General features: G+C 36.4%; 1 protein-coding gene across 1 annotated transcript in view; it reads left to right on the forward strand.

The window, feature by feature from the left end:
- Positions 1–14,543, forward strand: part of Dip2b (disco interacting protein 2 homolog B) — a 240,745-nt gene that overhangs the window by 137,136 nt on the left and 89,066 nt on the right. The window contains 2 exon segments of the mRNA XM_047551774.1: positions 10,152–10,178; positions 10,181–10,279. Of these exon segments, the coding sequence (XP_047407730.1) occupies positions 10,152–10,178; positions 10,181–10,279 (126 nt within the window).

A 14,543-nucleotide genomic window follows, 5' to 3' on the forward strand; every position in this document is an offset into this window, starting at 1 on the left:
CAGATAAGTAGGATATTTAGATTACCATTTAAGCATATCCTTTAAATTGATATGTCTTCATTTTTTTCTCCCCCTGTCTCCCAGCCATGTACTATCATTGGTGGAGGAGAGCAGACAGACAAGATCTTAATTATTTGTTTTAACCAAAAATATTAAGTACCAGCAATGTAAAAGACCAAGGGCCAGTTATTACAGGAAAAACAAAATGAATAAGACTAGCCTCTGACCTCAGGGTATTTATACTACCACAGGAGAGATTAGGCAGTTATACAAATGAGGGTCATAAAGATAGAGTAAAATAAGACTGGCAAGAGAGTTTTAAATAAAGCATTGTAGAAATTCAAAGGGACTAATCTTAAAACCAGTTATTGAAATCAGAAATGTAGCCAGGCATGGTGTCATACCCCTATAGACCCAGCTACTCAGGCTAAGGCAGGAGAATCACTTGAACTCATGAGTTTGAGACCAACCTGGATAACACAACAAAACCTGTCTCAAAGTGTTGGGCGGGGGAGGGAGGAAATAGGAAAGAGAGAAAAAGGAAGAAAGTAAGTCAGGAATGGCATTTTTGAATATTACAGAACATTTCCAACTACAAATATTAAGTAGGCACTGTGCCTCTGTGTGTATAAAGTATGGAAAGTGGAATCTCTTTTATCCACCTCATTTTGATTAGAAGTTCCTTCCTAAGTGAGGCTTACAGCATAATGGAAATAACATTTTTTAAAAAAAATTCCAATATGTATTCTGCTTTTTTGCTGAATTTGAATAGTAGTAGAATTGTAGTGAGCCGCAATATGTAATTATATGTGCAGTATGTTGCAATTATATGTGCTCTCACATATCTTATCAAAAGGAAGTCTAATATCTTCTCTTTGGTCCTTCTTTTTCTAAATGATCTGACAATTCCCATGGATATAGGCAGAGCTAGAGGAGAGGTGGTGGGTCTAGCTTTTCCCAAAAGGGAAAAGTTCCACCAGGGTGATACTGAAAACTGGTTCTTACTATATGACCAGTAATGCTGATTCAGTGCTAATCCTACTTCCTGTATCTGCATCTCTGATGCATTCTGAAGGATTGTACTCTGCTTGGCTCACAAGGTACCCTCTTGGGTACACAGAGCACAGCTCCTGGTATTGTGTTCTTTTAGCCTCCGGCACAGCCATTTTTTCTTATATCATACAGCCCAGAAAGCTCTGGATCAAGATCTTTTCATATGCCATCCTCTTCATAGACCAAGTACTCCTAACTCCCTTTCTCCCAGAATCCACTCTTAGGAATCAGACTGGTGGCAGCTCCTTCTTAAGACTTCAAACATCAGCACTCTCTTTCCTCCCACTCTTTCCCTGAGCGGGAGATAAATCACCCATCCTTCCAAGAAGTGTTCTCTGCAGTGATTCACAAGCATCTTAGCCTCTCAGGGAAGACTCTCCAAGGGATTGAAGGTACCTATACCTATCTACCATTGTTGGACAGGCTAGGAATGGGAGTGAGGTCTCTAGAATGATTTGAGGTGATTATTGTATACTCTAACCAACAAATCTGTGGTGGGCATTCTGCATGCTAATAGTACCTATCAGATAGTGTTACTGTGAAGATAAAATGAGGTGCTATTAAGAAAAATTAAAGAGCTGGACAAGGTGGCACATGCTTGTAATTTCAGCAATTTGGGAGGCTGAGACAGGAGGATCTCAAGTTCCTGACCAGCTTTAGCAACTTAGTGAGGCCCTAAACTACTTAGGGAGACCCTGTCTCAAAATAAAAAGGGCCGAAGATGTAACTCAGTAGTGAAATGCCCCAGCTTCAGTCCCCAGTTCCTTTTTTTTTTTTTTTTTGGGGGTGCTGGGGATCGAACCCAGGGCCTTGTGCTTGCAAGGCAAGCACTCTACTGACTGAGCTATCTCCCCAGCCCCTCCAGTTCCTTTAAAGCCCACCCCATGCCCCACAAAAAAAGAAAGTTTAAAGAGCCACAGAAATTTTATTAGCATTGCTACCCTGCCATTTTCTATTTAAATCCCTTCAAGGTGGGGTGCCCATTGGACTTAGGAAAGTGACCTTTTCCAGTCTCATTGTGTAGTGCCAACTAATGTGCATTCACCCTATATGTCTTTCTTAGACTTATTAAGTCTAAGAAAGTTTTTCTCTCACTGGACTTCTGCAGACATACAGAACAAAGTGCCTTTTCCCTCTCTCTGCCTAGCGAAGTCCTACATCTTCCTTGAAACAACAATTTTGACATTGACTTTGACTACTTCCCCTTTTTTCTCCTCTTCCTCTTCTCCTTATCTCCTCCCCACTCCTTTCTCCTCCCCTCCCCTCTCTCCCTCTTCCTCTTGTCCCCCTCTCATTTTAGGAGACAGTCTCTCACTAAGTTGCCCAGACTGGCCACTTGTGATCCTCCTGCCTCAGCCATCCAAGTCTATGATTGCACATGTGCACCATCACGCCCGGCTTCTTCCTTGAAACTCTTTAATACAAGTTAAATCCCCATTATGTGAGCTCAGAGAGCCTTATTTTCCTTCTCAGCACATACCACACTATAAAAGATACAGGAGAATTGATGATCACTGGTTTAATATGTTTCCTTTCTGGACACAAGCACCAAGATCCGTGACCATGTCATTCCTAAAATGTTGAAGTATTCATGTACAACCATAGAAACAAAATGATGTACCCCATTTGTGTACAATGAATCAAAATGCAGTCTGTAAAAAGTTAAAAAAATAAATAATTTTTAAAAATGTTGAAGTATGATTCTCAGAACCCATCCAGCTTTACTCTGTTCTCCTGTAAGTGAAAAGTTCTGTTAGATTATAGGCAGAGTTGCAAGATAGTTTGAGTGAGCTTTCTCCTATCTTCCTGAGTGGAAATTTTGTATAGTTTTATATTAATAAATATCTGCTTCTTTTCCAGGTTATCATTGTTACTGTGTTAAAACAATAGAAACATGTCTTTGCTGTCTCTTTCTGCCAAAGAACAATAAATTACCTATATGTTGATTTTTGAAAAGAAAAGCTTTGTGTTGTAGAAGAATTTAAAACCTGTTCTTTTAAACTTCACTGTTACCAAACCTTACATCATCACTGCTTAAACATAATAGTGACCCCTAGTGGATACTTTGCACAGCCAACTATTTGGAAGACCAGGAACCCCCAAGATGAAGTTGTCATGTAATGACCAGCAAGTAGTCTTTTTCTTTGAATCTCCTTTATAGTTCACACAAGGATTTAGAAGTTACAAAGAAGACTTAATTTATGAGACTGGTAGCTTCCATTCCAGCACTTACCTGTATTTAATGTCTTTGAAAATTACTTTGATTTCATATAGAATTTTCTTTCTATAAACGAAACGATGAAATGGTAAAGAACTTTGGAATACCTTATCAGTAGCTCATTCCAAATACTTGTGGGACTTTTACGTCCCATCCATGCCTTATTTGTATACAAAGAGTTTTAACATATACAGTTATAATCATACTATGCACATAATATTTTGTGTTATCACTTGACATTTAGATGGAAGTGTCTGCATAATCTACATATTTTTCACATGTAGTATCTCCTTATGTTGATATGGGTAATTCCATTTTTGCTTTTAGATTTTCTTTATCATCACATTGAAACTGCATACTTTATTCAAAACATGGGAACTTGTATTTTAGCACCCAGGTAAATCATGAGATCTGCTTTGAGTGTGAAACCCCAAATAAGGAATGATTCATCTTTAGGCAGCATTTTGATTGTCCAACTCAGGTTACACTGGTTGTTAAATAATATTCTCTGCCCTCCTGTACCCCAGACACCCTTCCTCCTCTCCTTGATGAGGTACATTATTTCCTTCACTATCCTTGATAAAGTGTGTCCTTGCCAGTAAGCTTAGGTAGGAATAAACCTTCCAGCATTTTTTTTTTTTTTTTTAATCTTCCAGCTTTTTAAAATCCATCCAGGACATAGTTTCCTATCTCTCTCCTCCTCCCAATTTGCCAGTTGCTTTGGGGGAAAGTATACTCGATTTTTTTTTTAGATATTTTTTTTAGATGTTTGTGGACCTTTATTTTATTCATTTATGTATATGTGGTGCTGAGAATTGAAACCAGTGCCTCACACATACTAGGCAAGCACTCTACCAGTGAGCCACAACTCCAGCCCAAGAATTGATTATAGGAGGTTGGAAAGTCTTGATCAAAGTGTCATAATTTATCTAATAAGCTGAGAACTCCATATTATTTTAAACTTATTTTAATAGGTCAGGACCTTCGAATTAAGAAAATCCAACATAATGTGAGCCAAGCTTCCAGTGTGAGAACCCTTCAGAGACACACTTAAAACATCCAAACTGCTGCAGAAATTTTCTTTGAAAGATATTTAATCCAAATTTTGCGCAGAGAAAAAGCAGTATGTATGAGGACAAAAAAATGTTTTGAATTTTTTTCCTTATGTGGATTTAGTATTGTCTAATCTTGTGAATGGGGGTGAATAGTTTGTAAACTATTTTGTAAGAGATTTTTGTGGGTATTTCTTGAGTTGTGTTAATAGCAAAATTATATTACACTGATTCTTCTCTTAAATATTAAACCTATTTCCTTTCCTCATAACATAGGGAAGAATGTGATAGGGAATTCATATTTACCAATAGATAGATTGTGCATTATTGTTTATTACCTCCTGAGCCAGAGTTAAAGTTTAGAAACATAAGTAGTGTATCTCTAGGTTTATGTTAACCGCCACACTTAATCTATTATCTTTTGACAAAGAGAATGATTCAGGTTTGTTCTCTTTGATTATATGTTATTTTCTGCTTTCTCATTGTGAAAAATGTTAAGTTTCCAAGAGGTCAGATTAATATATATAACAATATGTCAAGTGTCATGAAAAATGTGAATGTATTCGAGTTTTGTTGTTCAGAAATTGTTAAATTCAAGTATCCTCTCATGATTTTTTTTTATCATTTTTTTCTTTCATGTGTTTTTTAAAGGATGTTATATAAGTATGTTTGAGTATTTTCAAGAAAAGGAAAACACATGAATGTTGTATGAGGTTGACTAGATATCAGTTGCCTTGTTAACATTTTATATAACATTTTATAAGGTGCTATAATTTTTTTACTTATGAAAATTTAAAATAAAATTTATTTCAATTTAAAAAATCAACAATTTTCTTTTTTTATTGTTTTTGGTTGTAGTTGGACACAATACCTTTATTTTAGTTATTCGTTTATTTTGTGGTGCTGAGAGTTGAACCCAGAGCCTCACACATGATAGGCAAGTGCTCTACCACTGAGCCACAACCCCAGCCCTTATTTCTTCTTTTTACTTAGTTATTTCCTTGATGTTCTGTGGTGAACATCTATCTTTACATCCTGAAAAGAAATCTTTTTTAATTACAGAAAACTTGTAAAACCTATGGAATATATACAGATCATCCTAAATCTTATCACTTAGAAATAATTGCTATTAAACTATTTATTATATTTGTTTCCAGTATTTCTAGTGCACCTATACATTTATTTATAAATCCTATATTAAAAAATAAATTCAGTACCTATAAATTAAAAATTTGTAAAGGTCATATGAATTATAGTGATTATTTACATTCCAAAAAGATTAAATACAGTTCCTAGGAATTCACTTTATTTATTTATGTTTTTACACAACTGTCTTTAGATAGTCTTTCATGAACTTGAAGTAGGTATATTACACATGCGAACAAGGTTGTTCTACCAGAAGTCCGTGTTGGTCAACCACTTATTAAAACTTCAAATTGACCTTTCGCTTTCATTTCTAACAAGCTATAACAAAATGGTTTTCACGATTTTAGAACTCAAAAAGACCTGGTCTGCTCGAATGACAAGATTTGTAAAGGAACTGAGATAAGCATTCCAGAGCGGTGCATTAATTTTGCTTGGTGAAGAGCCTGTTGTGAGGTTTCGCTTTTAGTATCAGAGCAGTAGAGCTCTTGGCCAAGATCACCTGACTCAGTTCTCATCAGAAGACTATTTGTGTTATTATTTCCTTGTAATTTGATCTGTGATAACCTCTAGTATCCTGAGTGGAGATACTCATTTTCTCCAATTCTTCCCCAAACAACTTGCATAGTTCCCCTGCCTATCATTTCTTTGTAATGATTTTTATTCTTTAGCCCACATTATCATCTTTCTCCCGTTCTCATTAATTACATTGAAAAACACCAAGTGAAGTATAGGTGAGAGGAATAACTTTAAAAAAAAAAAAAAAAAAAAAAGACCTTTGTGTCCCTCCTTTTTGAAATAGAATTACCCTTTGGATTATTAACTGATCTGAAATCACCCTATTTCTTAGCAGAGTAATTTGAACTTTTCTTGAAAATCTTATTTAACTAGTAATTTAGTTGTATGCTCATTGTGGCCAAGCTGGTGTTTTAAAACCTCTCAACTCATTTTCTCTGTGCGTATTTATAAGCAAAGTAGCTCATGTGTGCTAATCTGATCATTTTTCCCAGGTAGCTCGGATTGCAAACCTAGACCACTGAGCCCAACTTTGAATATGTTTTAAGTAATTTCTATGGGTGTCTGAAAATGTTATTTGGAAGACTTCTTTTGCAGAATCTTTTGCATGATGGCAGGTGGTTAGGTGTTTGTAGGTTTGCTCTTTTTTGGTTTTCTTTTCCTTTTTTTAAATTTTTAAGTGTATTTAACTGCTGTCTCTAAATCCTGAAGCAGTTAGATATTCCTAACTAAATTATTAATCCTGATTACTTTCTTTTTCTAGGAGTCTTGGAGCTTTATTTATAGCCTTTTTAATAACCTTTTGGTTGAGACCAGTAAGTAGACAAACTAATATTTGCATCCTGGTACTGCTGTTCCCTCGCTCTTAGGATTTTGAGTCAACTAATACATGTCTTTTCTTTTTTCTGAAAAAGAGGGTAACAGTGGTGCTTACTTTATAGATCTGTGGTGAGAAATAAATGAGATAAAAGGTAGCACAAAACAAATGCTTAAATATTAGCTTTATCATCATAGACTAGGGGTTAGTAAACATTTTCTGTAAAGGGCCAGATGGTAAGTCTTTTTAGGTTTTGAAGACCAGTCTGTCACAGCTACTCAGCTTTGCCTTTACAATGTGCATGCAACCATGGACACGATGTTAATGACTTAGCCAGGCTGTGTTCTAGTAAATCTCTTCATGAAAACAGTTTGCCATATTAGGCCTATAGTTTGATGACCCCTGTTCAAGACTAATAAAGCTAAAAAAATTTTTAAATGTTTGAAAAATATTGAGTTCAGAATAGCTCTTCTGTGAAATGAATTATTAAGAGAATTTAAATTGATTAAAAACTTTGCAACCTCAGACATTTAAAATCTCAGTGTCTGAGACATGTTTAGATCAGTTAACATTTTATAATGAAAATCTCAAGCAGGAACCATCAGAAATCAGCATTTCTTGACCTTCACAATTTTTGTTAATAGCCCTGAAATGTTATTTCCACATATATGAACCTCTTGTGATAAGGTTATATATTGAGATGTTTTTTAATATTTGAAAACATTGGGATCAACTTAAAAACCCTTCTGTAGTAGGTAGAATGATTAGTTTTTGGTACATTCACAAAATAGAGTACATACAATGAAAAAAGAGAGTGAAGACGCTCCTTATAAATTGATATGGAATGATTTCCAGGATATGTAGTTAAGAGCAAAAAGCAGGGTGCGGAAGAATACACAGGGGTACATTGCTTTTTGTGTAAAAAATAAGCAACAACAGCAACAAAACAACCAAGCATTCCTAGATCCATAAAAATCTGTTAGTGGAGAATATTCCAAAATGTATTCTTCCTTGCTACCTTAAACACAGTATATAAAAAATAGTCTGAGGGCTGGCGATGTGGGCAGTAGTATGTACTTGCCTAGGATGTACGAAGCCCTGAGTTCAGTCTCTGTATTGCAGAAAGGAAAAAAGTCTAACCTTAAAACAAAACAAAACACAAAAATAAGTTTTAGGGTTCTAGAATTTGGACGGGGCTCAACTGGTGATTATTTTTCTCCATATATTGCCAGATGGGGTCCTTCGGTTTTTCCACCTAATAGATGGACTACTCTGGGCCATCTAAGATGGATCATTCACATATCTAGTGCCTTGCCAGGTAGAAGGTCAAGCTCATCCGAAACTGTCTTAACTTGTGGCATCTCCAACATACTAACCATTTTTTATTTTTATTTTGCATTACTGGAGATTGAACCTAAGGGTACTCTACCACTGAGCTACATTCCCATTCCTTTTTATTTTATTTTGAGACAGGGTCTCACTGAGTTGCTATTCTGGCCTCAATTTTTTTTTTCTCCTGCTTCAGCCTCCTGAGTAGCTGGAATTATAGGTTGTACCACCATGCCTGGCTGCTAAAAGTTTTCTTTAAAAATGATATGGGGCTGGGGATATAACTCAATTGGTAGAGTGCTTGCCTTTAAGCACAAGGCCCTGGGTTCAATCCCCTGCACTTAAAAAACAAAACAAAACAAAACAAAACAAAAAATAAAAATGATATGACTGTGCTGCACATCATGGTGCATACCTATAGTCCTAGTGATTTGGGAGGATGAGGCAGGAAGGTCACAGTTTCTAGGCCAATCCTGACAATTTAGCAAGACACCATCTTAAAAGTAAAAGAGGCTAGGATGTAGCTTAGTGGTAGAGTACCCCTGGAGTCAATCCCCAGTACTACAAACACAACAACCAACAAACAAAACATTAATCCCTGTAATTCAGGAGACTGAGGCCAAAAGGATCACAAATTCAAGGCCAGTCTCAGCAACTTAGGGAGACACTGCTAAAAATAAAAAGAATTGGTGATGTGACTCAGTGGTAAAGCACCCCTAGGTTCAATTCCCAGGAACCTCCTCCGACCAAAAAAAAAAAGACATGACATTGTCATTATGAATCTCATTTCCTCTGATACCATGATACTAGTCAGCTTCTTCTTGGGTATATGGGCTTATTACTCATATTCCCCAGAATTATATTGAGTGTGTTTTTGTTTTTTAATATTTTACTTCATAAGCTGATTCTCAGCTGGGGTCTGGAACAAAGCACTTACTACACAGATGACATCTTATTATATAGGGCATTTAACTTACTATGTACACGCTACCTTGCTAGTCACACCTAAGTGCTATTTGAGAAATTTAAATATGCCATAAAAAGAAGGAAATTCTGCAATATGTGACATCATGGACGAATCTGGAGGAAGTTAGAGTAAGGGAAATAAATTAGTCATATAAGGACAAATATTATATGATTTCACTTATATCACGTATCTTAAATAGTCAACTAGTAGAAAGTCAATAGTGGTTGCCCGGGCCATGGGACAAGAGAAATGAGAACTTGCTATATAAAGTTTCAGTTAAGCAAGATGAATGAGATGTTATGTAGTATTGTGTTTATAGTTAACCAATACTATGTCGTACACTTAAATCTTTGTTAAAAGGACAGCTCACATGTTAAATGTTCTTATTACATTTTTTTTCTTTTTACCTCCCCCCCCCCCCCCCGAGAAATGACTTAGGAATTAACCACTTTGGGGAGAAAAAGGACAGAGACATTTTAGAACCTAAAGTGTTTTTATTCTACTTCTGTCCCCCTTCCCCAGGTTCTTGATAAGATAGTAAACGTCAGAAGGGCAGAGTATGAGGATGGATCAGGCACTGGAAAGGGGCAGGTTCAGTGGTGACTCCTGTTTGAAGAGGGGTTGGTAGACTTGACTTGAAGCTTTGTTTGTATGACATGTCTTTCTTTTTTTGCTTGAATTGTGTTTATCTGGAGTGACTCATTATGTGGCTGCTGAAGCTTCCCAAACTGTTCTTTGTATCACTTTGAAGATTAGGGAATCGTGTAAACATACCCTCAATGTCCTATCACCACTTCACTTTGGAGTTCCTGGGGTGGCCTTTTCACTCTGCAATATATCATTCTGCTCTTTCTCTGTCAGCTTCTTGATAGTTATAGTTCTAAGTTGATAATATTGGATATCTTTGCATCATATTTAGGTATATGAAAGCTTTCCAACCTCAACTATAGATGGGGTAATAGTACTTGCCTCAGTGTTGTGAGGATGCTTCAAGTGCTAAGAAAATGTTAGCTTTTATTGTTTCTGGATAACTGTCTCTCAAACTTCCTTTTTCAGAAACTGATTCAGCAGGACAGAAGGAACATAGAACCAGACACCTGCTCCAGCTGCAACTCAAACTTCTGCTCCCTCTAAGTACCACCGAACAAGGTCTGGAGGAGCCAGGGATGAGCGATACCGATCAGGTAAGAAGGAACTACAGAATTACCAACTCAGTAGTTAGTTTTTACTGACCATAGTATGAACTGTGTATCCTGAGAGCGTCTAATATTCTGTTTTTTTTTTCCCCCTTTAGGCATTAACAGGTCTATATTAATTCATTCATCAGCCATTTATTTAGTACCTACTATGTGTCAGGTATAGTAGATACTCAATATTTGGTGGTGATAAAGCAACACTTAAGACCATTTCTGCCCTCAAGGAATTAAAGAAGAACCAGGCATAGTGGTACATCACTGTAATCCCAACTGTTCAGGTGACTGAGGCAAGAGAATCAAGAGAATCAGACTGGGTAATTTAGTGAGATCCTGTCTCAGTGTAAAATAAAATGAGCTGGGAATATATAGCCCAGTGATATATCTACTGAACCTAGTTGTACCCTGGGTTCAATCCCTAGTACTGGGGAGGTGGGATGGAGTGGAAAAAGAAGAGAAAGTGGAGTGTTAGTTCATGTGGGTTGGTACTGTGATAGCTTAGAGGCATACATACATGAAGTTGTATATACGGATATAGCTCAGAAGCAAAACACTCCTGAATTCAATTCCTACTACCACAAACAAACAAGTAAATATAAGAGTTAGCTAGGGAAATAGCACCAGATAGTAGACCCCAAAGTAACTCATCACGGCCAGAACTTAGAATGCAAGAATTAGAAAGAAGAGGGAGGTGAGGCCAAGAAAGATTATAAGAAACCAAATCTTCAATGTCATTTAGGTTTTTAGCAGAGCAGTAACCTAATCAGGTTTATATTTGTTCTAATACCTCAAATCTAGCTGCTGACTACATGCTCTACCACTGCTATGTTTCAGTGCTAAGTAGATATTTTGGAGAAAGGGAGGAATAAAAGTACTTATTAATTAAACAATGGATTAGAGGAAGGTAAGACTGGAAGTAGCAAAGCGTGTCAGGAGCTCCTGTTTGTTGCCAAATACCCAAGTCTGAGTTCCTAAGTTCTCAGTGTTGCCTCTTGAGGCTGGGTCCAGGTCCAGAAGCAGCATATTCTAACAAGTCCAGAAGGTTTTTAGCCTTTACAACTCTTATCTCTGGCCTTCTGGAAGATTTTGTGTTTTTCCACCTGGTTTTTGTTTTTACAGAGTTTGTTACAGCACATAGTAAGAGGATTAGTAAGGAACCAAAAAGATTATTCTCTATGTCATGTGTCCAGGATGATCATACATAGAAAAAAGCATCGCAAGCTCTTTTAGTACTATAAAGTTTTGATTGTCACCTACAAAAACCCACCTGTGATCTCTGACCTCTTGCTCTTTTGCACCAGTTCTTTCAGATTATGAGAAAGTGAGTTCATGGATCAGATACTAGTTAGCAGGCAGTGGAGACAAGGTTGTGTAAGGGTACTACAGAGGATTGAACAGTCAGGTTTGGGAGTTTTTTCACTAGGCTATTTTTTTGTATGTTGGGGGAGGTGCTAGCAAGAAATAGGCCAGAAAGTGTGATGGTGGTGGTGGTGGGGCTGTGAGGTAGGAAAGAAAAGATGAATTTTTTAAAATGCTGAAGATACTGAAAATTATGAGATTATTATAATACTCTCAGTGAATGGGAACATAAAGGGGCATGCAAGCATTGAAATACTTGGTGGAAAAATCATACTTTTTCAATACAGGAATCTCTCAACAGCAAATGAAAGCTCAGCACATTGGAGAAATTGATAGTCTGGGAGAATTCTGGCCTTTCTGAAACCAGCAGCAGCTGCAGAGTTGAAACAAGTTGTAGAGGTTGATGGTAGCTGAAACTTTCACTTCTCTGAGATTCTGGTCATGGGAAGGGTTACATTTACATATCACATGCAAACATAGATTAAGAACATAGGGTATGTTTAGTGAAACTTGCAAGATTTCAGAAAAAATAGGAAGTATTTAACAATAATAATTCCCAAGAATATAACTGGAAAATGTTCTTTTAGTTAGTAGATGCTTATTAACATGTATACCATCTCAAAGTGCCATAATCAAATCTAAATAAACTTAGTGTTTCATGTTTCAGACACTGTTGTAGGCTTGTATTTATTTAGTGTTTAGGCCATCTGACCTGTTTCTCTTTTCTTTTCTTTTCCTTTCCTTTCCTTTCCTTCCCTCCCCTCCCCTCCCCTCCCCTACCCTACCCTACCCTCCCCTCCCCTACCCTCCCCTCCTGGCACCAGGGATAGAGCCCAGGACTTTATCCTTGCTAGGGCAAGTGCTCCATCAGTGACCTGTATCCCCATCCTTTTCTATTGTATTTTGAGATGGGGTCTTACCTGATTCTGTTCTTTGTGCTTAGCCAAAAAGGATCTTATATTTCAGTATGCTACTGACTTAGTACCTCTGTTTCCTGTACAGTGAAGCATCTTTCTACCATGTGTGGCATAGTCCTCAAGTGTAGAAAATACAATTAATGCTTAAGATGGAAATTGATCTTAAGTCATTCTGACTATTCTTTTGATGTTAATCTCTTGAGAAATTAACTATCCCGATGAAAACAACAAAAGGAAAACAAAAAAGGACTTTGAGGGTATTTTTATATCACCTTGTTCAGCTGAAACATTAGTGTTGAAAACTGATACCCAGCTTTCACTCGCTTCTGGCAGAGAAGTCTGAAGTCACCTTTGGGGACTGAACTTCGGAAGTGATTTCTTTATCAAAGATGCAGATGGATTGTATGCTGGTAAATGAGTCTAAGAGGCTGCCTGTTCTTATCTGTAGGAGTCTTTGCTAATAGAATGTGAATTTGTCACTAGTATTTGGGCAAAGTTTTATCATGTCAGAAAATAGTTGGGTGTTTTGTTTTGTTTTATGATCTGATGCTGTGAATCCTTGTGGTCTGGAAGAACATACTCTGTAATTATTAATTATCAGAATATCACAGGCCTCCTAAAACTTTATCAGTGAATAATTTTCTAACTTTTTAAAGTTTGCTGTCATATATTTCATATACATATAAAATGTTTTTGGAAATTTAGTGTTTTTAAAAAGATGAGATCAAATGTAAGCATTTGATTTGCTGCTGTTCTCTTATTGAAAAAGTGCTTTTTCGCTGGGCACGGTGATGCATACTTGTAATTCCAGGGGTTCCAGAGGCTAAAGTAGGAGGATCTGAAGTTTCAGAGCTAGCCTCAGCAACTAAGGGAGGCCGTAAGTAACTCAGTGAGACCCTGTCATAAAATAAAAAATAAAAATGGGTTGGGATGTGGCTTAGTCATTAAGTGCCATTGGGTTCAATCCTGGTACCCCCCCCAAAAAAAGAGTAAGTGCTCAAAGTTTGCAGTATCTTTAAAATTTTAGATATTTATACTCTTTAGCCTGGAAATTTTACTTTTAGGAATTTATTTTATACAGACACCAACATATGTACACAAGGATATTTGTTATATTATTTAAATAGTACAGTGGTTAAATAAATTATATGTATGTTCACACAGTGGAATTTCTAAGAAAACTGATTTTTGTTCCTCTTCTTTTTTTTTTTTTTTTTTTTTTTGATTTTTTGGGTGGTACTAGGGATCAAGTCCAGGGTCTCATGTGTGATAAGTATGCACTGTATCATTAGCTACATCCCTAGCTCTAGGAAAGCTGTTTTAAAAGAAAAAATGAGGTATACCTGTTTGTACAGATATGGAAAGATACTCAGTATACAGTTTTTAAGTAAAAAAGGCAAGACAATGCAGCATGTGATCTGACTTTTGTAAAAACTAATAGCATTATTATATACATTTGTATTCAAAGATACCGAAACCCAGAAAAATATATACCAAACTATTGAGGTGAATTATTTCTGGAAGGTGGTGGCTCTAGGAGCATTTTTCACTTTGGCATATGTTTTTTTTTATCTTTTTGCAGTATATAGAGTTTTGTGGTATATACATAAAATTTTTATATGTTAATCATAAACAGAAAGATAACAGTTTTAAAGTGACAGCCCTGGATAAATGATTTAGTTTTATATAATAATTATTATTAATGTTATTATTCTGCTGTAGAACTATGGATTGAACTCAGGGGCACTCTACTACCGAGCTATATCCCCATCCATTTTTTATTTTTTAAATTTTTAGACAGGGTCTTGCTAAGTTGCCCAGGCTGAACTTGAACTTCTGATCTTCCTGCCTCAACCTTCAAGTTGCTAGGATTAGAGGTGTATACCACTCCTGCCAGCTTAAATCAGTTTTTGTACTCAATAATTTTTACTTCAGGTTTGAGTTCTTTTGACTTAATGCTAGGAACTAAATACAAGGAT

Source organism: Sciurus carolinensis, chromosome 4 (genome assembly GCF_902686445.1).
Source record: "Sciurus carolinensis chromosome 4, mSciCar1.2, whole genome shotgun sequence".
Lineage (NCBI taxonomy): Eukaryota > Metazoa > Chordata > Mammalia > Rodentia > Sciuridae > Sciurus > Sciurus carolinensis.